This window comes from Xyrauchen texanus, chromosome 32, assembly GCF_025860055.1.
Source record: "Xyrauchen texanus isolate HMW12.3.18 chromosome 32, RBS_HiC_50CHRs, whole genome shotgun sequence".
In the NCBI taxonomy this organism is placed as follows: domain Eukaryota; kingdom Metazoa; phylum Chordata; class Actinopteri; order Cypriniformes; family Catostomidae; genus Xyrauchen; species Xyrauchen texanus.
In genome coordinates, this window is record NC_068307.1 from 31,463,794 (window position 1) to 31,490,299 (window position 26,506).

General features: G+C 37.7%; 1 protein-coding gene across 4 annotated transcripts in view; it reads right to left on the reverse strand.

Moving 5' to 3' along the window:
* LOC127625863 (tudor domain-containing protein 3-like) overlaps positions 1-26,506 on the reverse strand; it is a 636,076-nt gene that overhangs the window by 586,983 nt on the left and 22,587 nt on the right. Inside the window, exons 11-14 of one of the 4 annotated variants that reach the window (XR_007968378.1) lie at positions 25,518-26,374; positions 23,761-23,886; positions 22,699-23,092; positions 11,733-13,383 (exon numbers count right to left, since the gene is read on the reverse strand). Coding sequence is in view for 2 of the 4 variants with exons in the window: in XM_052101281.1 (XP_051957241.1) it covers positions 22,976-23,092; positions 23,761-23,886; positions 25,518-26,374 (1,100 nt within the window). In the remaining 2 variants the exon portion in view is untranslated. Of the gene's footprint in view, positions 1-11,732; positions 13,384-19,168; positions 23,093-23,712; positions 23,887-25,517; positions 26,375-26,506 lie in introns of those variants that run through there. The other 3 variants (XR_007968377.1, XM_052101281.1, XM_052101282.1) reach the window with 3 other exon arrangements.

Here is a 26,506-nt window from a genome sequence, read left to right on the forward strand (position 1 = left end):
TACAGTAAATATATGTGCATGCATTTACTAATGTTAATGAATAGAACTGTATTGTACAGTGATAGCACAATAAAATAAGACAACATTTATTTTAAAATGAAGTGAAATGACCCACAGATGTGTCAAAATAGTTAACATGTTTTTTCTACTTTTGTGTTAATAATGTCCCAAAATCCACATGTGTGGACATCATGTTTATCAGCGCGCTGACACACAAAGAAATGTTTGAATTTTTTAAAGTGGCATATCAAACGAAACTAGAGACGCTACCTTTTACACCAAACATGTTTCAATTAAAAATCTTTGAGTTTTTTTTACCAGAGGCACTTTTGTTGGTTCTGCACCTGTAGAAGCGCTTCAAGGAAATCAACGTATTGATGTTGTCACGTGACTCGGTGCGCCAGCAGTTTAACCCTTGAATGACCGTCTAAAGTGTTGTGAATAGTATTTAGTCAGTTTAAATTAATTGAAGTTATAAAGTGCGAATAGAAAAGCCAAAATACAATGCATGTGTACCCAGGGTCACACGAGGTTAAGGATTGAATCCTTTCTTAAAAATAAAGTGTTGGATCGCTACCTAAAATGTATTGTGTAGTCATAGGCGGAAATCGCTGGGGGTGGGGGGGTTGTCCCCGAAAATATCATTAAAATATGTGTATTGTAAATAATATAATGATATATTCTTAAAATAATTGTTTAAGAAATAAAATAATACAAATGCAAACGGCGCAACAAAAAAAACCCTTGGTGTCCCCTTCAAAAATTGCTCTTGATAATTGTTATGTTTATTGTCCCCCCCAACATTTAGATGAAATTTTCGCCTCTGTGTGTAGTTATATGTTGTTCTGTAAAATTCTCCCAAGATTAACATTAGTTGCTACTGAGGATGAGGAACGGGTAGGTTTAGGGGTTACGGTAAGGGTCATGGTCAGGGGAAGGTAAACAGTGTAACTACAGATGTAAGTACTTAAATGCAACATACTAAGTACATTGTATCAAATGCTCAAGTACATAGTAGTTAAGGACACCTAATATAAAGTGGGTCCATCAAATTCGTACCCATTGGTACGAGACGTGTTGTGCGATATCTTACAATTACTCCATCTTCTATGATTTATTTCCAGTTGTCATGAGAATATGTTGGTTCATTTCATATTTGTGAGAGAAACTCATGCAGTTACTCAGGACATAACTGAAGACACTTTCACTACGATATGCAAATACCGTGCCAATATTCAACTGATGTTTGACAGAGGGAATAATATGTGTTATGTGAATTTTGCTCTTTTGCAGATCATGTTCCAAGCCGTTTCGTAACATCTAAAAGGCTGTGTTGATGCAGGAAAGAGGAAGTTCTGATCCTGCTAAACAATGTAGTTTCACTTGATAAACTGATCTTTTCTGTCAAAAAAGAGATTTGAATAATGTTATGTGATATTACATAACGCACAGTGGGAGACGGCATGTCCTGCATTCAGCATGAACTTCCACGACAACTAGAGAAATAATCACGACCTCTGGGTCAGAGGAACAATCAAAGATTAAAAGTACATTCTGTCTCCCTCAACCCTCCTCTCTTTCTCAAAAACAATGCCTCTGTCAATCAGTAAAACTGTAAAACCATTTTAATCCAAGGACATCATCCCAAAACTCTGCCTAGTAACCTCAAAGTGAGAGAGGCCAACTACAGATTCAATTCAGCATCCACAGTGGCTATTAAACCCTGATTTAGATCCATCGCACTAATGTCTATATGTCTGAGTAAACAAACTTAAATTCATGGAAATTAAAAAAATTAATCTTTAAAGGGATCATTTTGGGAAATAATTCAAAAAAAAAAAAAAAAAGAGGATGAAATCGTTTAAATGCGTAAATATGATAAATGCCAGAATATTCTCTTTTTATGAAGGTACACAGTGTATATGAATATATTTATACTTAAGTGAAAGATATATGGATATACTGTATACAGGTTAAATGTATAGATTTGACATTAAACACTCCCAAACAGAATCCCCAGCGAGCACAAAACATTTTATATAGTTTCTCATCGTTACATTGTGGTTGCAATTAGATTGTCACATTTTAAAAACATTCTAGAAGCCAAAAAATTCCCAAAAACATTTTGGAAAGTTTGTGAAAGCACATATTTATTTGGCAAAAATAATAATAATAAATTAACGACGCAAGTTCAATTTCATGTGTTATTTTGTTCTGAAATGCGTTCGAGTGCAATCACAACACAACGCAAGTACATGTGGTCACATTATATTTTACAGTGTTCATGTTACTGTATATTTACATGGGTAATAAATGATTAATATTAATGAACTGCATGTAATTGCTGTGTTATTGGCATGTAACACGGACACTGTGTGACTCAGGTGGTAGAATGGGTTGTTCACTAATCGTAGGGTTGGTGGTTCGAATCCCGGCCCACATGACTCCACATGCCGAAGTGTCCTTGGGTAAGACACTGAACCCCAAGTTGCTCCCAATGGCAGGCTAGCGCCTTGCATGGCAGCTCTGCCGTCATTAGTGTGTGTGTGAGTGTGTGTGAGTGTGTGTGAATGAGATCCAGTGTAAACCGCTTTGAATACCGCTAAGGTTAAAAAGGCGCTACCTAAGTTAGGGTTAGGTTAGTTTATTCGAGAACTCGTGTAAATATTGTGCAATATTTGTTTATTTTTTTTAGCTTGATCTGAGGTAAAGAAGCACAATTAACAATACATTTATTGTCAGATTTTTCTGCTAATTTGAAACATGTTTTTTGATTTCAATCTTGACAAACCGTTTTGAAGTCTTTCTCCATTCAAGTAAATAGGAGCAGTACTTTAATGCTGCTTGTATCCATAGAAAATAGTCAGAGGGCAATTCATAACACAACGCATGTCCACGATGCATTCTCAGCAAGGTGATATTAGCGCAAGCGGTCTTGTTCTACGGTCAAATTTCTCTATCAATTACCGTTATTTTTATTAAACACAATATAGTATGCACCCCTGAACTAACTATTTATGTTTATAGCTAGCTACCAGAAGAAAAACACATGCGAAATGGCAAAGACGTTTGTAGGAAACTCTATCGCCCCCTTGAGTATGGAGGTTTGTTACCGCCACAGTAACACATGTTAAGTGTGTACGACACATGCATGACCGAGCATTCGCGTCTGTGTTTGCGTACTTGTGTTGGCCTAAGACAGACAATTTATTACCATGTTATTTTAGACAGCAAATGATGTTGGCAATGGTTTCCATGCCATTTTTTTATTTATTTATTGCTGTTTTTTCACATTGAAATACAGCCAACCACCTGACAGATTTGGCAAGATAATCTGAAACGTTGGAATGTACTTGCACTGCTGGTAAAGTCTGTTTTTATGTGTACTAAAATATCACTCTGTGTCCATTTATTAGGAATGACTTTTATAATTGTAAGGCTGAACTCTTGGATTCCAGATAAATGCTGTCCTGGATTAAATTACTCCATAATTATTTAAACCATTTTAGTTCAGGGACAATAACTTGGGTATAAATGGATTTAGCTGTTAAGAAGTTTCTTTATACACATTTAGTCAGACCACCCACTAGTAAGAAAAATCACATCTGGGCATCTCCTAGACAGCAATGAGATTAAATGGATATTAGATTGAGGCTGAAGTCGCCTGCTGCTCAAACGGTTCACCTGAGAAAAAGACCCCACACTGTCATAATATCTCATCCTATATGTCTGTTTCAGTTTCAAAAGAGATCTCAACAAGGCCTAAAACTGTGCTCAGATTCACCAGTATACCTAAATCTGCCACCAAAAGCCAGAACTCAAACATTTCTCATCAAATTCCTCTAGGGTCAAATGATGTGATATGTGCTAATATTTGTATTGCTCTTTGGGAATTTTGGGGTCAGGCTGATACTCATGTCACTCCATCAAATGTCCTGAACTATGAAACGGCATCCTCTGAGAAATAAACTATTCTGCTGGTCATCAAGCACATTTAATCCATTTTTTCATGAAAATGTATTGTCATCTCATATCCGCAGCTAAGCCGCATACACAAAAAGGGATGTAGTAAATGAACTCGCTACACTAAAATCTCAGGGGAAGCACAATCTGTACTGAGCGTTGATGCACATGTGTTCGGGTGGCCAAATCTTTGACCCAACATCTACATAACCAGCAACCTATTTATTACTTCATCATTGTTAATGATATGTGCAGAGTTGCCACATGGCAACATGTTTTGCTTCACCTTCTCACTGTTCAGGAACAACTAAAACAAATCATTTGCATTGCATCGTAGCAATTAAAATATGTACAGTTTTTGAAAGAGCCGTTCACTCATAACTGAAAATGAATCATTTACTCACCCTCGTGTCATTCCAAACCCCTTTAATTTTCTTCTGCGGTACACATGAGTTGAGTTTTAGAATTGGAAGGTTGCAGTTTTAAAATGTGGACCCCTCACATACACTAAAAAAATTATTATATATATATATATATCATGAAAACCTTTCCATGAAGAAAATGGCTTACAGCACCTTTAATCTTTAAGTTCCAAGTGTATGAATATATGACTTCTTAAAGATACTTTTAAAGAAATACTAAACTTAGCAAAAAATTAAACGTCCTCTCTATTTCAACTGCTTTTATTTTCAGGAAACTTAACATGTGTAAATATTTGTATGATTGTAAAAATCTTCAACAACTAAGACATAAACTGAACAAGTTTCACAGACATGTGAATAACAGAACTGGAATAATGTGTCCCTGAACAAAGGGGGAGGATCAAAAGTAACAGCCAGTATCTGGTGTGGCCACCAGCTGCATTAAGTACTGCAGTGTATCTCCTCCTCATGGACTGCACCAGATTAGCCAGTTCTTGCTGTGAGATGTTACCCCACTCTTCCACCAAAGCAATTTCCCGGACATATCTGGGGGAATGGACCTAGCCCTCGCCCTCCAATCCAACAGGTCCCAGAAGTGCTCAAAAGGATTGAGATTAGGTCTCTTCGCTGGCCATGGCAGAACACTGACATTCCTGTCTTGCAGGATATCACACACAGAAAGAGCAGTATGTCATGATGGATGGTCATGTCAGGATGAGCCTGCAGGAAGGGTACCACATGGAGGGAGGATGTTGTTTTCCCTGTAATGCAGATTGCCTGCAACAACAGCAATCTCAGTCTGATGATGCTGTGGCACACCGCCCCAGACCATGATGGACCCTCCACCTCCAAATCGATCCCGCTCCAGAGTACAGGCCTCGGTGTAACGCTCATTCCTTCATTGATAAACACTAGTCCGACCATCACCCCTGGTGAGACAAAACCACGACTCGTAGGTGAAGAGCACTTTTTGCCAGTCCTGTGAAGGTGGGTTTGTGCACATAGGTGCCGTTGTTGCCAGTGATATCTGGTAAGGACCTGCCTTACAACAGGCCTACAAGCCCTCAGTCCAGCCTCTCTCAGCCTATTGCGGACAGTCTGAGCACTGATGGAGGGATTGTGCGTTCCTGGTGTAACTCAGGCATCCTGTACATGTCCCGCAGGAGTGATATTCAGATATACTGATCCTGTGCAGGTGTTGTTACACATGGTCTGCCACTGCAAGGACGATCAGCTGTCCTTCCTGTCTCTCTGTAGTGCTGTCTCAGACATCTCACAGTACAGACATTGCAATTTATTGCCCTGGCCACATCTGCAGTCCTCATGCAGCATGTCTAAGACACGTTCACGCAGATGAGCAGGACCCTGGGCATCTTTCTTTTGGTGTTTTTCAGAGTCAGTAGAAAGGTCTCTTTAGTGTTCTAAGTTTTTATAACGGTTCATTAATTGTTTATGGTTCATTGAACAAGCATAGAAAACATTGTTTAAACCCTTTACAATAAAGATCTGTAAAGTTATTTGGATTTTTACACAATTATCTTTAAAATGTGTCCTGAAAAAGGGACGTTTCTTTTTTTCCATGTTCTGTAGTGGTAAAAAATTACAATATGGCAACATTTAAAAAAATGTTTTACTATATTTTCTGTCCCTAAAATTCAATATGATCTCATGAGTATTCATATGTATTTGTATGTAAAGTGTGTTTCTAGCACACATACGTTTGCATAGACACCACAATGTACAATATATAGACAGCTTGTATATTATAATCATTTTACGTTTGAGACGTACACATTTTTACAAATCCTTTTTGAATTCCTGAATATTGAATGAATGGAATTGGTTGATATTATTGTATTTATAATCAATTAAATTAATTAAATGTTCAATTCCAACACATTACTCAACACAGTTGATGCTTTACCTAATTTGAAATAACACTTTCAGTCTGTTCTGTGAGATCTCTGATGCCATATTCAACTTGTTTTGAAGGATTATATCACTTTAACCAAGACTAAACTTTAAAATGTTAAATTGAATAAAAATGGTTTAATCATTAGTTCGTTCATTGGAGCATTCTGTGTATCATAGACAGATATCACTCATAAAACTATAGGAGAGCTTGTGTGTCAGATGTGTTTGTTGAACTAAAGATGTGTCTTTAAAGCACGTCATCACCCCGTTTTCCATTTAGCCAAAACGTATTTACACTCTGGTGTTCATATCCTCTGTAGTGTGCAGGACGCCTTACAAATCAAACTTGAGGTGACATGTTTGCACAGTGGTTGGATTTACAGCTGTGGCAGATGAAAGTGTGCTTATAAAGCACATCATTCCAGCTGGCTGGATAAGCCATATTCAAAACAGTTGTAAAATAGGCATCATGTGCAACACCTGCAACTGCAAATCAACTGATTCTATATTAATCCGCAGAGCTTCGGAACGAAATACTAGAACTGCTTACCGTGCAATATACACTTCACATTACTTACCGTTTCTTAAAATAGCATGAATACAATGAGTATATTACCCTTTACTGCTATCAATAGCGTGTTACGCGAGCAACCTCAGAGACATGGGTTCTGATCCTATGGGAACAGCAAGTAATCTTGTTTGCATAATCAATTATATGCTCAATTCAGAGGCTTGAATTCGCTTTAAAATGACAATAGTACTCCACTGACAGTTGGGTTTAGGATAAGGGATTGGAAAAGTTCGAAGGTTCAATAAAATAGGCATACTTGTTATATTACATCATCAAAAAATCCAACTTGCTTTTGGCGCCACTCTGTGGACATTTCACCGTTTAACAACACTTCCAGCTTTAGCCACTGGGGGGCAGTGATTCCCATTTGTGTAAGAAATAAATGTGAAATCGCTACACGTATCCATTTAATTTTGACCTTAATCACTTCAATACACACAGTGACTTCTGAGTTCATAGGTAGACACTTTTGGGAGGATTTAAAGGCAGCAAAAGCTTTCTACCAACAGTTGTGAGTAAAGTCGCCAGGTCTCCGTGTTCCTTACAGTCAGCGTGTGTATAGATCATTTCTGCACTCCCACATCATTAACATTGGGTAAGTCCACAGTAACAGGTGGTGGTGATTAGGATCTGTACACATACACCCTCTAAAACAGACCTGACACACGGCTTATCACTCACTTTAATTAACACACGCTTTAGTGCACAAATAGCTTGTCAAAAACACTAACTTTACAGTTTAAAAGGCATTTAACCTCAGTCTGCCCCCGTCGGTACAGTCTGCTATACTAGTTTAACATTGTCCTGAGCTTTAACGATCACTAAAATGTTATTCTGGCTGGAGGATTTCTTGAAGTATAAACTAAAAAACTGATCTGAAGGGTCGTAAACCCATTTTGATGGCACAATGGGAGTATCAAGGATCAAGGAAATATCCTTGATATATTATTTACCATAGTAGCAAGGCACACACACACACACACACACACACAGTAGAGCGGATCAGCTACCAATCGCAGGGTTGGTGGTTCGAATCCCGGCCCACACAGCTCCACATGCCGAAGTGTCCTTGGGCAAGACACTGAACCCCGAGTTGCTCCCAATGGCAGGCTAGCACCTTGCATAGCAGCTCTGCTACCATTGGTGTGTGAATGTGAGTGTGGATGGGTGATTGGGACACAGTGTTAAGCGCGTTGGTAACCTCTAATTTTAATAAAAAAGCGCTATGTAAGTGCAGACCATTTACCATTTATCAATTTATTATTAATATTTTTGTTTTTCCAGAATAATGAAAGGAGGTTAGAAAAAAATAAGGATATCCTTATGAGTGGCATGTCAATGGCAGAAATTCACTCTGACGAAGATTACGTTCTTCTATCCCAGCTTAATATGCGGGCGGACACATCTCTATGTAAGCCATTCTTGGTTATTTTTCTCAAACTGTAAACATCGTGTCTGTGGCGCTATATACATTTCTTTGTTTGTTTTGAGCGACCTGTCAGAAGAAAAACAATAACATTGACCCGACCAGTGATGTGAGTTGAGGGACTATCTGATTGTTCGACCAATGGCAGAAGGGGGGCAGAAAGTTTTTTTGAAAGAAATGTTCACATTGATGAGCCAAAACATTATGACCATTCACAGGTGAAACGATGATCATCTACTAACAGGGTCACTTGTCAAGGTCTGGGTAGATTAGATGGAGAGCGAAAAATCAGTTCTCGTAGGCAACGTGTTGAATGCAGGAGAAATGGGCCGAAGACCTGAGCGACTTTGACAAGGCCACTTTATTTTGGCCAGATGACTGGGTCAGAGCATCTCTGAAACGGCAAGGCTTGTGGGGTGCTCCTGGTCAGCAGTGGTGAGTACGTACCGACTGTGGTCCGAGGAGTGACAAATCACAAACCGGCGACAAAAAGGCACATCGATGCACGAGGACACTGGAGGGTATCCCATCTGGTCTGAACCGACAGAAGGTCTACTGAGGCACAATCACAGAAGATTTTTGGTATGATTAGAGGAGGAATGTGTCGCAACACACAGTGCATCGCAATAAAACATGACCGCCGAGTGACCTGACTTGACTTAAAGGGACTTTCTATACAGATATAAAATAAACTGTAAAATAAAAAGTTTTGCCTCTGAGGTGAGTTTTGGGACACCTCTAGTGCATATTGACATCTGGACATTGAAAGGAGACACCAAAGACAGTACATCCCTGTCCTAAAGGCAAATCATACAGATTGCTTCACTAACAGAAAAGTACCTGAGAGTATCATGCCATTACTATGATTTTGGAAACGTACACTGGTAATATGATTGTGTTCTCAAAATAAAGTATGTTAAGTACCATGTTATACACATACATTCATCATTCAGTACCATGGAAAAAGATAGAGACTGAGTGACAAAGTTTAAACCTTAGGGTTAGAGTTTGTTCAAATCACTCAGTAAGGGTTATGCTAAAGTTCTGAGCTTTTAGCACGTTTATTACATTGTTGACATTTTAAAAAAGTAAATAATGTAAGTTGCAACCACAATCTAAATTCATATCTGAACAACCTTGAAAGAATCAATCCAAAAGTCAATTTTGAACTTTCCGAAAACGTATAATTTGTTTTGTAAGCGGCAGCCTCACTCTGCCTTTATTCCAGACGACAGTAAATCAAAGATGACAAGCATCAAGGACTTTCTACAAGCAGCAGAGCAGATCTTCCCTCAGTGACTCTCAGTCAGTCCTGTTTGAAGTCTGACTGTCTCCATCTGTGATTCACTTTATCACACAAACAAACCTTGACTTCAGTGACTGGATTCGAAGACAACTAGATTTTTTACATATTGTGAAAATGCAAGTGGTGTTTCTGGCTTTTGTCCAGCTGTGTGTGTGTTTAACAATTACATGCCTCTTTCTTTAAACTTTGGACAATCTAATCTTCGATTGAGGAGGTATCATGCACGCATGCATCAGTACACACACGCATCTCAGGCACGCATACACTGGGACCGCTAGTGCAGACGAAGACCTGAGGACTCCTCTCTCAATCAACACAACACAGTAAACATGTTTATCTTTGCTAGCAAAACCTTCCTCATGAAACCTCCGTTTGAGAACATTTCTGGACTGCTTCATTTGCACATCACAGGCTGGGCAAACTTTCACACGTCCCTCATCTGTAGCTGACCCTGGACCAGAATCACGGTGCTCATATATCTTCATACAAAAGCTGATAATGAGCAGTTTTGAATTTCAGGGATAAAAAATGAAACTTTAAATTAACCTCCAGAGTTACACAAGGACTTGTTGTCTATTAAATAAGAGCATTTTTTATGTAAAAGTTCCCAGTAGGTTGATTCCCCCAAAAAGTGTGAACATGAAGCTGAGCTACAATTGCATTTTCTAGGTCTGTAAGTCCAACGATGCAAAAAATGGACTGGTATGAGTAACAATAATAGTTAAGTACATATTAATGAAGTAACGAAGAACAATTAAAAGTACAAAAAATAAACATTCTGCAAAAATGTAGGTACAATGATTCATGGTTATTTCAGCAGCTGAACATAAAAACCTCAGCTCAAATTCTCTGCCATTTTAAAGCCAATGTGACGCAGTGTGGTAAGTCCAGTCGTGAAACTTGTTTTGTGCCAGTTGCCAACATTCCCAAGCCACAAGCCAGCATGCAAACATGGTGTTAGCTGAGACAAAAACAGCCACTCCAGAATATTAGAATATGTTTTACTTTAAAAGGCAAAGTCAATGTAGTAATGCAGTATCAGCTTCCATAAAAGTCGTAAGACTTTCCATCATTTCTCATTTCCAGGCTCACGGGGGGATTTAAATTAGGTGTTGAAGTCCTTTCACACCAACACAAATGAAAAATATTCATGTGTAGTCTTGGAGAGCCAGACTTTTGACTTTCTTTTGTCATGGCTGTCCAACATGATCACTCAGGAAATCGACATGCTGCTTCCGAAAGTTCATGTACCCTGAAATCAACACCACTGAGCAGAGTTACTAACAAACGGCATCGCCAATCAGACATTTTTGCATCATATAGCCTTATGTGACCCACTGTAAATGTGTGGACATTATATTTTTGGCTTAAGCAATGCATCATTTGAATGAATTTAAACCAACTGATCTCAGTTCAGGACGCTCTGTGCTAACGGTTAAAGTTTCATTGACCAAACAACATGGCGCCGACCACAGCAATGAAATGCCAACAAACTACATCTGGTAAGAAACGTAATAAAGTGTTTACATCGAAACCTGTTTGAGTCAAAAGATTAGTCCCAAGTTTCATCCAATATACCATTTTTAAAGAGCGATTTATCACGAAACGCTACGCTGATGAACACAATGTACACTGATGTGCACTTAAGCGCATTTAATCCTATCACAACGCATCAGTGAGAATTAATGTGTTCATCCTTAAAGGAGGAAAAAATATTATATGGAGTTATGATGAAAATAAGTTGCATTTGAAACTGTTCTGAGACCAGCGAAGACAGACAGCACACTGGAGGTTAAGTCATTCACTAAATAGGGAGCAAGGGAGCATCCTATAGCTCTCTATGCAGTTAAGTGCATTCAATCCAAACTTCCTATCACAAGTTCAGTTTCAGCTGCAGATGATGTTTGGATCACTCAACATGTTTGACACACATGGGACAATAAACATCAGTACATAGATTCATAATTTATAATGGATCATTTTATTTGAACATGGTTAAAATATACTCTTAAGTATCAGCATATTTAATCCAAATGGTGACTTTTTTTTTTAAGGCATTGTATTATACTGTATGATTAAATGCATACATTTTTACATGAAAAAAGTTGCAAAAACATGAAACAAACAACAACAACAACAACTACCACCAACTGAGCAATTCAGGCTTGAAATACCACCTAAATGCAACTATAGGTGGGTGACATGCTTTGCCAAGACACAGGGTGTGTTTTTGCATTCATAAACAGCTAAGTGGAACGCAACGTGATGGAACAAAACGCAGTGATCTCAAGACTTTATCAAGGTTTATAACGCTTTATAAAGTTTATCTGCTTTTAACTTGATTCAGCATCTCCAAATCATTACGCTAATGGCACAAAAACCTGAAAAAAGACACCATCATTCTGCGGGAACACCTGCACCGTCATCACTATATTTAATTGAGGTGCTTTGAATGGGAGTATTAACTATAATTTCTGTGGGTTAATGGGGGGTGGGGTTCCCCTTTTTGGAGCTTAACAGTGCGGAGTCGCCATTCACTTTCAAAACATGGCAAAATGCCATTTGAGCATTTTTTTATTTATCCTTTTGTGCTCCTCTGAAGTCATCAGGGTGAGTAAATAATGCTCATTTTTATTTTTGGATGAACTATCACTTTCAGTCATACACTCCTCATAGTTCAACCTGATGTTAAAAGTGCAAAGATTTCAGACAATGTCAAAAAGATCTAACAAAAACAAACCCAGCGACAGACGCCCAGTTGAACATGAACATTCCCCGCCTGATTTTAACAAAATGCCAAAAGATAACATGATATGAATGCCTTATCAAATTTGTAAAGACATGACTTTGCCCTAACCGGGTAACTGTAATGCACCAGATGTTTTTGTCATTCCCATCATTCTTATTGGTGTTTATCAATACTGTCATTAAGGTAATTTAATCATCCAGAGTGAGATTTTTTCACATTTCAACAATGATAATTTTGGTTGAAAATGTGCTTAATTGTTATGAAAGTAATAACACAATGATAAATTCTTTATGGTCCTAAAAATAGATGTACATTTCTAGATGCAAAATATTATTTCTTAAGTCTTTCTTTTGATTTCTGGGCTGAAGTATGACCTGGACATGCTCTTTCACCCAAAAATAACATTTTGCTGAGATGTAATTTGAAACTAAATGTCACATTGAAAGGTTGTGCATTAGAAGTTGCTACATTAGTTTCATTGCAAGAACCAACATAAAGCACAAACAATTTGGCACTTTCTTCTGCGCAGTAAATTAACACATCAGGGGCCACAAAGGAAGTGTAAATGTCTATGTGGGGGGCCACTAATTTAAGATGAATTAAGGAATCGATATCCTGCCCTTAAACTGCTGGAATGAGCCCTCCTCCGTCTCGATCTATAGAGCTCCGCTCAACTGGATGAAACACTTTTACCTCTCGACAAATTCTCCCACCCCTCCGCTTCAATAACGTCCCATAAACTAAACCCAGGACTAACAAATCTATTGTGTCTGGGTCCTTTGCACTTCTGCGCTGACTGGCTTCTGTCCCACAATGCTCCTCTGTTCAGCACCCTAACAAGAGAACAAGACATAAAGGATGGTGCAGCCTATATCACAAGGCTCATATAACGGCGTGACCGTAACTCAGGGTACCGAATCCACGACAAGGGAACAAGTCCAAAGAGAGAGAAGTGAAGAAAGGGGTTTCCTCACCCCGCCAGAAAAGCATTCTTCTTTCTGTTAATGCCGCTTATCGGGTTCCAGAGAGGAGCTATGAAAGAGAGAACAGCATGGGAAAGACAAAAAGAAAGAAAGAGGCCTTCATAAACAGAGAGAGAGAGAGAGACAATGAGAGAACAAGTATGAGAGAGAACGAGTTCACAGAAACTGTACAAGATTCCTCATCACTGTTACGTGTCCCTCTTGGGCTCTGTAAGTGTAAAAATGAGAGTATATTTGTTATCATTTAAAGGAGTGTTTACAGTACAAAAAAAAAAAATCTTACACTATTGTCATTTTACACAATCCTCCCATGTTCATATTCCACAAAACATTAATGTAAATAAGGAAACTTAGATTAACTGAGTCGATTCAACTATAAATAATGTCAGCTTTCCTCAAGACATTTGCATTGGGACAACGTGCATATTTTTTGTTTGGTTTACTGAAACTGGACAGAGGATTTCTAGTGTCTAGCATGCTTTCATAGGACTCGAGAGGGAGAGTAATGTCAAAATGAAGAGTTATTTTATGTGTTTTTGTCCCAGATGAAAATAATGGGGGGAAACTTGTTAGTGTGTAATGTGTTGTTGATATTTAAACATAAAATTTGCTGACTATCACCCCTAGAGTTGCAAGTTCGAATCCAGGGTGTGCTGAGTGACTCCAGCCTGGTCTCCTAAGCAACCAAATTGGCCCAGTTGCTAGGGAGGGTAGAGTCACATGGGGTAACCTCCTCGTGGTCATGATTAGTGGTTCTCGCTCTCAATGGGGCGTGTGGTGAGTTGTGTGTGGATCGTGGAGTGTAGCATGAGCCTCCACATGCTGTGAGTCTCCGCGGTGTCATGCACAACGAGTCACGTGATAAGATGCGCAGATTGACGGTCTCAGAAGAGGAGGCAACTGAGACTTGTCCTCCGCCACCCGGATTGAGGTAAGAGACTGCACCTCGAGGACCTACTAAATAGTGGGAATTGGGCATTCCAAATTGGGAGAAAAAGGGGATAATTCTGTGGTTTTGTAGTTTTGGGGGTTACAATCATGGTGAAGAGAGAAGATTGAGCATAGTTTGAGGACCAATACGTTGAGTATTCTACATATTTTTTATGGTGACCAAGTAGCACTCCTTAGTACATCCCACCAGCATGTATTTAAACATACATTTCCTGTCACTAGATAGCATATCTCTAAAAGAGATTAATTTGAGTTGTTTTGACATTTCAAATTGTGTTGGGTTTACTTGATTCAGTTAGGTTCCCTCTACTTGACGTAATTAAGTTGAAATTACATACTACATGCCACATGTCTGTGGTTTCCCCATTGCTTTCCTGTGTAAACACATGCTGGAGGAATATCTTTGATTGTCGCACAGGACCGGCACATTTTATACACTGTGTCGAGTTAAAAATAAATTTGGCTGGGTAGGGGTTAGGCCACACGGTCTCGGTTAACGGTCAGGTTCGGGTTTCATATTAAGGCCCGTGCAGACCTCTATAATGTTGATTACCACATAAAATGATTTTGCCTCGTTCCTCATTTGTTTACTAAAAGCAAAAATCGCAGTTACAGTGAGAAAATCAGATAAAGGAACCAATCCATGAACACTGAAATACTCAGTTTGTAAAGTATAGCCACAAGACGCAAACATTAAACATGTTCACATGACTTTAGTGTAATCCAATTGCTTACCTTATCAGTGTAAAGTTGCATACAAAAACACACAGTATCTTACAAAAGTGAGTACACCCCTCATATTTTTGTAGATATTTGATTATATCTTTTCATGTGAACACAAGAAATGACACTTTGCTAAAATGTAAAGTAGTGACTGAGTGTACGCTTGTATAACAGTGTAAATTTGCTGTCATGATGTAACGCCGGTAAACCCTGTAATTGATTTGATCACACTAAATTCATGTTAACACATATTTGTGTCTTGTTGCTATGCTTTTGTAAATGTGTTTATAGTAATACCTACACACTGGCAGTGTTGAGTGTGATCAGATTACAAAGTAATTACAATTAAGTATTATTACTTGGGTTACATATGTTCATATGCACGTCTGTTTGCATTTCTGTTAAAGGTAAAGTGTGTGCGACAATGAACAAAGAGAAAATAGACATTTAGAATTTGTTGAGCAGAAAAACAGAAAAAAAATTTTGAACGTAAAAGTAATTAGTAATGTGATTATTTTTAATGAAGCAATCGGTAAAGTAATCCGATTATACTTTTTTAAAGTAGTTAGTAATTTGTAGTGGATTACTTTAAGTCACTTAAGTCCAACACTGTGCACTGGCACCATTCACTTCCATGTAATTCCTCACTGTAAATGCAGTTTGATTTCTATTTTTTATTAATAATCAAGGAAGCACAATTTTTTTTCTGTTGTAATCAACATTATGCTACCAGTGTTGTCGCTTGATCTTAACTGAAACCGAAACCATCCTATAAGGAAGTATTTCTAAAAAGGCTAAACGGGTATAGCAGACTTTCAGAAAGGCACTTAAATGTTATTAATTATAACTTGATTAATTTCTAGGGCTGTCGATTTAATGTGTTAATTCAGTGCGATTAATTATATAAAAAATAACGCAATTTATCATGTCCACGAATCATAATAAGCAAGATTCCTGAGCAATTCAAGCTTTAAGAACCATTTGTTTTCTCCAGGGGGCAGTAAGTGAAACTCCAGCTGTATAGGCAACGTGCAGCTTATGCAGAGAACAAACCACACTTACCTACAGCGGGCAACACGAGCACGAGTTCTTACATTCAAAACACAGCTTGGAGCGCAAATCTGAATTTAGGGATCTCTTTTCTAAGTATTACAGTAAACTGTGTTTAACTTGACACAGTGACCTAAAAACGGTACGTTTATGATCCGACGCAACCAAAGTGAGACGCTTCAAAAGTGTACATTGCAGGTGTACATTGACGCATCCTTAAACAAGACCTCATAATAAATAACCTCGGACTGATTGCCAAATTCAATTGCAAAATGGATTATATTCAATAATATGCAAATAAACAATATATTGCATTCTAAAGCCACTTTTTATATTGTCTTATCAATGATTAACTCCTCTGCTAAAATAATGCAATGCATTTTAATTATCTGAATATTATTTTGTATAATAAAATGTAAATCATTAATAATTATTTAAATATAACTATTTATAATTATTTCATCATTATATATTGAATTGTTATTTGAGGGCTCTTACCAAATATTTGTATACGATTAATTCGATTAACTAATCGGCACACCATGTAATACATTTTTTGATTGACAGCCCAATTAATTGCTGCTCACTGAGGAACTGAGAGTTAACCTGCATGTGTCAACTTGAAGCACATTTCAATATTTTTGTAACCATCTTTTGATATTTTGATATTATTGTACTTATTTCTGTCATTTTATTAAACAGGTGGAAAGCTTTCTAGTGAGACAAACCAACTATCACCACAAAACATCACAGAATTGATCAAATCCACTTATGTTTGTGCGATGCTTTTCCCGCCAAAACTGAGGATTGCATTCTGTTAGTTAAAGGGATATTACACCAGATATCCAAATAATATTGTGGACAAGGTAGAAATGACCCATGTACAGTATATTAAGGGTGCCCACAGTCAACATTCACTTTCACTTGTATGGAGAAAAGATCTAAAGAAAGGGGGTCTGTCCACTAGAACTCGCTGCTGAAACTGAGAACTGTGGTTTAAACCCTGAATGATGGTACCGTGACCACTGTAATCCCATTAACACAGAGATGTTTTAATGCTTTTAGGAAACTAGGTCTAAAAATAACAGAACTAGTAGCCTACTTAAAGTCGGGCATTCCGTTCGGTTGTCCTTACTGCTCGCCTCATTTAACAAACCACACAGCTTATTATTGGAGCCCTTGTTGCGCTTTGTTCTATCACAGGGGGTGAACTAGCAGCCTACTCCTACATTTTGACTTTCAACATTAAAATAAGTTCAGTTTCCATCTAGTGCTTTAAGTTACCAATTTCAGAAGCATTCATACCTAGACAAAGAAAAATATGATGAAATTTATCTGCAAACTTCTCTGGGTCATAATAATGGCCCTGATCACACGAAACACTTTATACATTTATATGAAGCGGTTTACGGAGTCGAGACAACAATTAAAAAACAGATCCAAATGTGATTATATTTGCATTAACGTCTTTTACAAACTAGTAGTATGCTTCTTTCGTTTTGGCTCCTAAGAAATACATTGGTTCATGAACAATGAACATTGCATATTAATAAGATGAATGGAGCATGTAACCTTGATTTTAATATTTCTACAAAACCATTGTACTTAAAGGCACTTATATGTGATGATATTGTGTTTTGTTGTTTTTGTGAAACAATTCTGGGGAAAAAAAATACTTCCATGTCCATTTGTCAACTACCTAATTGTACAAGCGATGTTTAAGGCTGTGTTCTTTAGGCCAGTTGTCGTCACACTCCTAACCTAATTTGCCCCGACTTATCAGTACAAGCGCTCCATCAGGCCGAGTCTCTGAGCACTCAACTTTCAGCCATTCAGAGATGGGCTCCTTATCACACGCTATGAATTATTTATACACCGATCAGCCACAACATTATAACCACCTGCCTAATATTGTGTAGGTCCCCCCAGTGCCAACCCACATCTCAGAATATCATTCTGACATTATATTCTTCTTATCACAGTTGTACAGAGTGGTTATCTGAGTTACTGTAGACTTTATCAGGTCGAACCAGTCTGGCCAATCTCTGTTGACCTCTCTCATCAACAAGACATTTCCATCCACAGAACTGCCCCTCACTGGATGTTTTTTTATTTTTGGCACCATTCTGAGCAAATTCTAGAGACTGTTTGTGTGTAAAAATCACACAATTTTCACACACAAACAGTCTCTAGAATTTGCTCAGTATGGTGCCAAAAATAAAAAAACATCCAGTGAGGGGCAGTTCTGTGGATGGAAATGTCTTGTTGATGAGAGAGGTCAACAGAGAATGGCCAGACTGGTTTGAAGTCTATAGTAACTCAGATAACCACTCTGTACAATTGTGGCGAGAAGAATATCATCTTAGAATGCTGTTCTGAGATGCGGGTTGGTGCTGTTTTGGTGGCACGAGGGGGACCTAAACAATATTAGGCAGGTGGTTTTAATGTTGTGGCTGATTGGTGTATATGCAAATGCAGACCTTCAACATGCAAACACTAAACCCCTCCTCAACAACACACTCATCTTCAGTAATAAAATACTTTATCTATTTCCATCTGTCATCGTATTCCTGGGTTCTTTACATGAATTTTTAAATATGTTGACCGTTTGAAATGTTTTGACTTGGATGCTTTAAGCAAGTCTTTGTCTATAGTTGAAATGTTGGTCATAATAATGTGGAAAATGATATCGCCCCACCTCCGAGATCTCAGTTTCAAGCGGATGCTATCGACTTACTCCGTGCTTGCTTGACTGGCTACAACAAATGAACTTGGATGATTTGCTGATAAGGAATGACACAGAACTCAAGCTTGGGTTATATTACTCACGATAGTCCGCACAAATGTGCTTTCCATTTGGGAAGCGTTAATTCTGGACTACTAAATAAAAATACCTCATCAAAATTGGTGCAAGTCAGATGGCAGACTGCACCAAGAATGCTTTAATCTCAGATGGGCCCGCAAGAAGAAGAAAAAAAACACAGTCTTGACCAACATAGAACAGGTATCATTTTAAAGCTTAGAAGCGGTTCTTTACAATGCATGTAGGTATAATGACCAAAACTGAACAAGAGCTTTGAAATTTGCAGACAAATCAGAAGTGGGCCATTTTGATAATTTATTAAAAAAAATGTGCAATAGATCATTAGATAATTGACACAAAGTACAAAGTGCACACAGCATCTTGCAATTTGGCTGAAAACACATTTGCTTTCCAGGATCAGATGACATCATCAGAAATGATGTAGTGTCATGGAATGCTAAACCAATCGATTGAGTTCAGATTAGCGCATAAATCATCCATATTTGGGCAGAGACATGTGATTGGTGACTGTTACATATGGTCACCATGAGATAGTGTCAAGTACACAGTACATAGACTCAATAATGACTCAAATGGCACAGAATTAAACTCATTCTATTAAATCTCATGAGTAAAATCATGTTTGCATGCTATGCAAACCTTTAGTCATTGTTGTGTTTGCATGTGTGATTAGTTCTTATGTACAATTATTATGTTTTATTTGTTTGGAGACGCTTTTGAACAATAAGATAATTTTTGCAATGCCTAAATTATGATCGCTTTGTCATTTGAACACAAAAACTTTTTCAGTTACAGTTTACATGATTGGGAACAAAACAAAATCAGCTTTTCGAAGTCACATTATTTACACCCTTTTTATATAATAACAATTTTTTTTCTTTCAGCAGTTTCTTAGACTGAGTCTCAGAATTTATCATAATCTACAGCTGAAGTCAGAAGTTTACATACATTTAGGTTGAAGTCATTAAAATGAATTTAACAGATTTAATATTAGTAAACTATAGTTTTGGCAAGTTGTTTAGGACATCTTTGTACATGACAAGTAATTTTTCCAACAACTGTTTACAGACAGATTGTTTCACTACATCACAATGTTAACTGCACCTTTAAGCAGCTTGGAAAATTCCAGAAAATGATGTCAAGCCTTTAGGTAATTAGCTTCTGAAAGGAGGTCTACTGAATTGGAGGTGTACCTGCGGAAGTATTTTAAGGCCTACCATCAAACTCTGTGCCTCTTTGCTCAGCATCAGAAAGAAATCAGCCAAGACCTCAGAAAATAATTGTGGACCTCCACAAGCCTGGTTCATCCTTGGGAGCAATTTTCAAACGCCTTAAGTTACCATGTTCATCTGTACAAACAATAGTACTTAAGTATAAACACCATGGGACCACAAGAGATGCATTCGGTATCCTAGAGGTGAACGTAGTTTGGTGCGAAAAGTGCAAATCAATCCCAAAACAACAGCAAAGGACCTTGTGAAGATGCTGGAGGAAACAGGTTGACAAGTATCTATATCCACAGTATAACTAATCCTATTTCAACATAGCCTGAAAGGCTGCTCAGCAAGGAAAATGCCACTACTCCAAAACCACCAGAAAAAAGTCAGACTACAGATTGCAAGTGCACATGGATCTTAAGATCTTACTTTTTGGAGAAATGTCCTCTAATAAAACATTTTTTTTGAACCGTCTGGCCATAATGACCATTGTTATGTTTGGAGGAAAACATTACAGTGAAGCATGGGGGTTGCAGCATCATTTTGTGGGGGTGCTTCACTGACTGGTGCACTTCACAAAATAGATGGCATCATAAAGGAAGGGAAATTATGTGGATATATTGAAGCAACATCTCAACTAACAAAGTGTATGTAAACTTCTGATTTCAACAAATATCTATATCTTCACAAATTGTGAAACGTTTTCTTTACAATGATTCCAAACATTTGACCCTCCAATTTTTTTTTTGTCAAGTTAATAGCCTTGAATTTTCGGTATGCCACTGAAACAGGACATTTAAAAAAATAAATAAAAAAAAAACACTTGGAGCTTAAAGGGTTAATGGAGGAATTAATGGTGGAATTCCTGGTTTAGAACTTCAATACCCATGATCCTGAGGGGGAAAATCCACCAATCAGAGAATCGCAGAAAATAAAAAGCTCAAAAAGTCCTCTGCAGTTAGAATCAAGTGACTCTCCCCACACTCTCAAACACCTTGTATATTTGTATATCCCTGGATATTTTGCAGTAAAATTTTAATATATTTTTGATACTTATAATCAACAACTTTAAATCAACAATTTTATTTTTTTTCTAGTTTTTAATTTGACTGTCATTAACAATGCGTCATGGGATTGTAGTTCATTCCCTAAGAAAGCTTAGAACTCTTTAATGAAGGACTTTATGAAATCCCTAAGGAAAAAATGAATGGGAAAAATACTTCCAGAAACAAGAAGGCTGAAAAAGTGGGCAGATACTGTTGTGCTCTATTGGGTGCCCTGACTGGGTCAACCAATGGCGTGAATTTAGGGCATGACTCCCTGTTTGCTGAACAACAGTAGTGTTTGAAAACAGTTCATATTTGAGCAATTCCACAAGTGGTGCAGAAATTACACAACGCAGCTTTAAAGTCAACATGAAACGGTGTTCACAACCCATTGCACTTCTATAATATGACATTTTCGAGTGAAACACTGAGATAAAAATTTGGGTGATGACCATATAAAGTGGTCTTTATATGACAGGTGGGTTGAAAAATAAGAGGGCTTGTTGACGTCAAACAGAAAAGTCGTTTCAGGGGCAGAACCGTTATTTGATGGATAAGGCAAAAAACGTGATTTGTAAATGGGGATTAAATTGGATTTCACGTTGACTTTACACAAACTCAACATATCAACTGCAAAAAAAAAAACAACGCATTGAACTTGGAACAAGAGTGCAGCGCTTTTATAATAATTTTATCATCAAGTCTTTTACAAATATTTACCATGTACAGCAACTGTTTGCTTTGCAAGTTAAACACAGAGATCAGATTTCATAGATGCAACTTGTGCTGCAAGCCCTTACAGATCAGTCACCCATGCGGAGGCCAAGATCAGTTAGTTGAGAGATATGCTCTTTCATCTCTTAAAGCAGAGATCAGATTATCATTCCTAGAGGTTAAAAACTGTTTTTGCTAACAAACACGAAAGTTTCCATTTAACTCAGAGAATATAAAGAGTTAGTATTTATCTCACACACACATTAAACGAGGCGTGTAACCAACATGATGCCCCGGGTTAAATACAAATGTTGCATCAATTTATAGAGTACGCATTTAGGATGAATCTCACAAAAACATTTTGAGTTCACATTTCAGCCCAAAATCAAAAGAAACTAAAAATAAATTATATTTTGCATAAAACAGGAAGTCTATTTTTAGGACCTTTTTTTATGCATTTTAACATTATTTTGTGTGACAATTACGGTATTTTTCATTACCGTAATGCGTCTGGATGTTGTACTTGTAGTTTTTGTAAATCACATTATTTTTAATGGTGATTTGTATTAGCATAATACAGTCAAAATGACTGTATGAAAGAAATTACCACAAATAATACCATGATGTATTAATACTTATAATACAACGTAAATATTAGCATCATTTATTGCATCACATTTTATTTACATTACGTAATATGATTTTCTTTAAGCAAAATATCATTTCTTATTTCTTTCTTTTGATTTTAGATTGTGGGATTCACCCCATTAGCATTTCTTCTATTCATCTATAGTCAAGTGTTAATAATGTTACTTGTGGAAAGATACAACAAACCAAACCTTGTTTTGTCCAATTATTTTGCCCAAGAAAAGACTCATGATAGTTACCTGCAAGGAGGGAGAGAACATTGTTTTGCATTTTTATTTTATACATTAGAAAGCATACGATGCTAGAGGAGCTTTTAAGCTGAAGAAGAGTAACACCCAAATTCAGACCCTGATCTAATCCTGAATCCTAAAACAAAACAAAAAAAATCTAGTTGTATTTTCAGGAGAACCGAACAAATAACATGAAACGGGAAGGTTGTGAATATCCATTTGTGTGTGCGTGTGTGTGTCAGTCTCTTGCTCTAGGCGGTTGGTAATATTGTTGCGTTGGTCGAGAGCGGCGAGGATGCCCGTCTCCTCCTCTTCGAAATTCTAGAGAATTTTCATAGTAAACATCTTCCTCATCCTGAAGACAAATTACCAAGAGAGACGTTACAACAAAACAAATTTACTTTGTCATATTTAAGCGAGATAGGCCAGTCTTTAAATACACAGAACACCTCCAAAAGTACATTTCAACAGTAAATTTGGACATACATATTGCAAATGTTGTTCTAAACACATATAACTTGCTTCTGTGTAATACAAAAGGAGATGTTTTTGTCAAAATGATCTTGCCTTGCATTGTAGGGGGGGGGGGAGGTTCAAGGACAGTACATGGCGACTCAGACTAACATTTCACTTTCTTTTGTGTTCCATGGAATAAAGTATTACAGCTTTGGAACAACATCAGTGAACTAAACCTTCTTTGGATGGTATTTGTGCCATAATATCCATTACCACTGAAAATTATTTCAACTCAGTTTGTAAAATGAAAAGTCCAAAAATTCAATTGCATTTACAGAATGTGTTGCTCATGGAATTCTATGGGGCAAGTGTATTTACATGGTGATCATCGGAGTAAAACGACTGGATAAAACACTGTACACATGTGTATCAAGGTCATGGGTTAAGTTCCCTAGGAAGACAACTGATATAAATGTACATCTTAAAATCACTTTGTATACAATGCATGTAAATACTTACAGAACTAACACAACACAAGTGGAGAATCTTTGGTCATTCACGGCTTACCCACACATCCATGTGCAGAGGTTTGATATTATGAAGTAGAACTTCTTCACAGTTGCCGTAATCACTGAACACGACCACAGCCGTGGAGCCAGAGGGGTGGACAGCGTCTATTCTCGCCCGGTAAAACTAATAGATATTTCCCAGAGAGAAAATGGAACATTTTTAATTAAAATATACATACATAAAATAATAGAAATAGTTATTTGCCCTTGTATGCAGTTTGTCTTATTGACCTAAAGAGTAAATAGTGATCATCTTATTTTTTACAGTAATTAACTTAAAGTCTATGGTGCAAGTGTACCTGGAGGTTTTAAGAATCGAAATGTGCAGCTTGTATTATTTATTTATTACATCACTTATGTGTGTGTTTCTTTAATTTTGTGCACTTTTATGTCCCAGGGGTTTATTTTTATTCAAATTAACAGATTTAAATTATTTTTTTTTTATCAATAAACTGACTTTTAAAAACTTTACCAGGCCTTCATTTATTTTTTTGGTACTTTTCAAATGGCTTTTATGTATAGATTTGACAGTTTTACTTTTGTCCCAGACTTCAATATTAAACTATGAAAAGCCATTTAAAAAAAACACAATTTTACATGTTTAAAAATATGACAATATAAACAGAGTGAAATAAACAAAATGTATGCATTCTATCTATCTTCCAAAAAATTGTCCCACAATCGTGGTGTCATTTCCACTGGCGGTAGACCGATATATCGGTATTACCAATTAATCAGTACCAATTTGCTTTTTGGAACTATCGTTTATTGGAAAAAGTCTATGCCGATTTTTGCCGACAGTATTTTATTAGTCTGTGTACCTTTGATGATACATTTTTTTTTAGAGGGGCCTAGTGCTCAGTGTGCTGAGTGACTCCAGCCAGGTCTCCTAAGCAACCAAATTGGCCCGGTTGCTAGGGAGGGTAGAGTCACCTGGGGTAACCTCCTCGTGGTTGCTATAATGTGGTTTTCGCTCTCGGTGTGTTGTGTGTGGATGCCGCGGAGAATAACGTGAAGCCTCCACAAATTGTCACCGCGATAATGTGCTCAACGAGCCATGTGATAAAATGTGCGGGTTGACGGTCTCAGACGCGGAGGCAACTGAGATTCATCCTCCGCCACCCAGATTGAGGCGAGTTACTACACCACCACGAGGACTTGGAGCACATTGGGAATTGGGCATACAAAATTGGGGAGAAAAGGGGAGAATATCGTGGCGCGATTAAGCGGTTTCACTATTAACCACGATTAAAAATGTCATGGTTAATTTAACCATAAAAAGTTAGACTGGTTAAAACTTGGTTTAAACATGCCAAAAATATTACATATAACGTATAAAATATATAATATAAAATAGTTAAAAAGATTTTGTAAGCCTAATGAAAAACCCTTGTTTATGGGTGGGTAATGGAGCCGTTACTATGGTTACTGATGGTGGCCGTGTGGAGCTTGGTCTGGTGTCGTAGACAGAACGTGAAATTTCAATTTACTCGAAACTGGGGCTACCACACACACAAACTCTAATATATAACAGGCATACTTTCAAATCAAGCTGTAATTTTGCCAGATGATGCAAAAAAAAAAAAATAGGGTCAGGTTCTGAACCTCCACAGTAGCAGTGGAACTTTTCTAGGTGAATGAACTTCTGGTTATGGATTACCAACATAATTCTTGGGTTTGGATTTTTATCAATGTAAAAAGAATGTTCTTGTTCCGCATAAGGGCTTTTATGCATAAAATATAACTTCAACTGACCTTATTATCTTCCCAGTAAAGCGCTAGACACTGGTCACCAGCTTTCCAGCTCACATAACTGTCCACTGGTTCAGATGCTCTTGGGCCTTTGACTGGGCCTGATCGTCTCCTAGAGGCAGAGTTATGCATGTTGGTTTGCTTCTGAGGTGGGCCTGAAGACTGCAGTTTGATTGGACCAGTCCGTCTGCATTCCAAATCACCGTTAGGGAGCTGCATGTTTGAAACTCCTCCCCCTTTGATGAACTTATCTGCCCCTCCGTCCTGTGCAAAGTCTTTTTTTGCAGTTGTGCCGCCCAATGCATCTTGGGAACGGTCAAAGTAGCCAGAATTGGGTCTTTCTGACTTGCCTTTCCTTTTATTGTTGGGCTCGTATCGACCTTTTGGATCTAAACTTGTAACAACAGAATTTGAGGATTTGGGTCCAGATTGTCCATTTGCCTGGTTCTTCCTAAACGAAGAAGAATCAGATCGCACTAAGCCACCCTGCTCTCTCCAACTGCCATTATGAGTTACCTGTTGGACATTCTTTGATCCTCCATATTCCTTTGAACCCTGATGGACGTTTTCAGAGGGAGAGTTTAAATGTGAGCTTCGACCATCTTGACCGTCAATCTTCCATCGTTCCGACTCTCCTCTTCCTGTTCTCTCTCTGTCTTTCCATTTTTGCGGCCCTGAGAAAGCAGATGATGATGCTGGGTTTGGTTTAGGAAACTCTCCGTCTTTTTGGAACCGTGGAGGTCTGTCGTTTCTCTGTGATCTTCCTTCATTTCGGGGAGGGTACCGTTCTCTGAACGTTTGATCTGTGTTGGGGAAGCTCTTAGCTTGATGGTCTAGTTGTGAAGGCTGGCACTTTGAATCTAGGGGAGCAATTATAAGATAATTATAAGTTAAACTTTTTAAAGTAGAAATGCAATGATATCTGCCAAACATTGGTATCGGCCGAGAAAAGGAACTTGCAAAGCTTTGTACAGCTAAAATTTCACAAGATG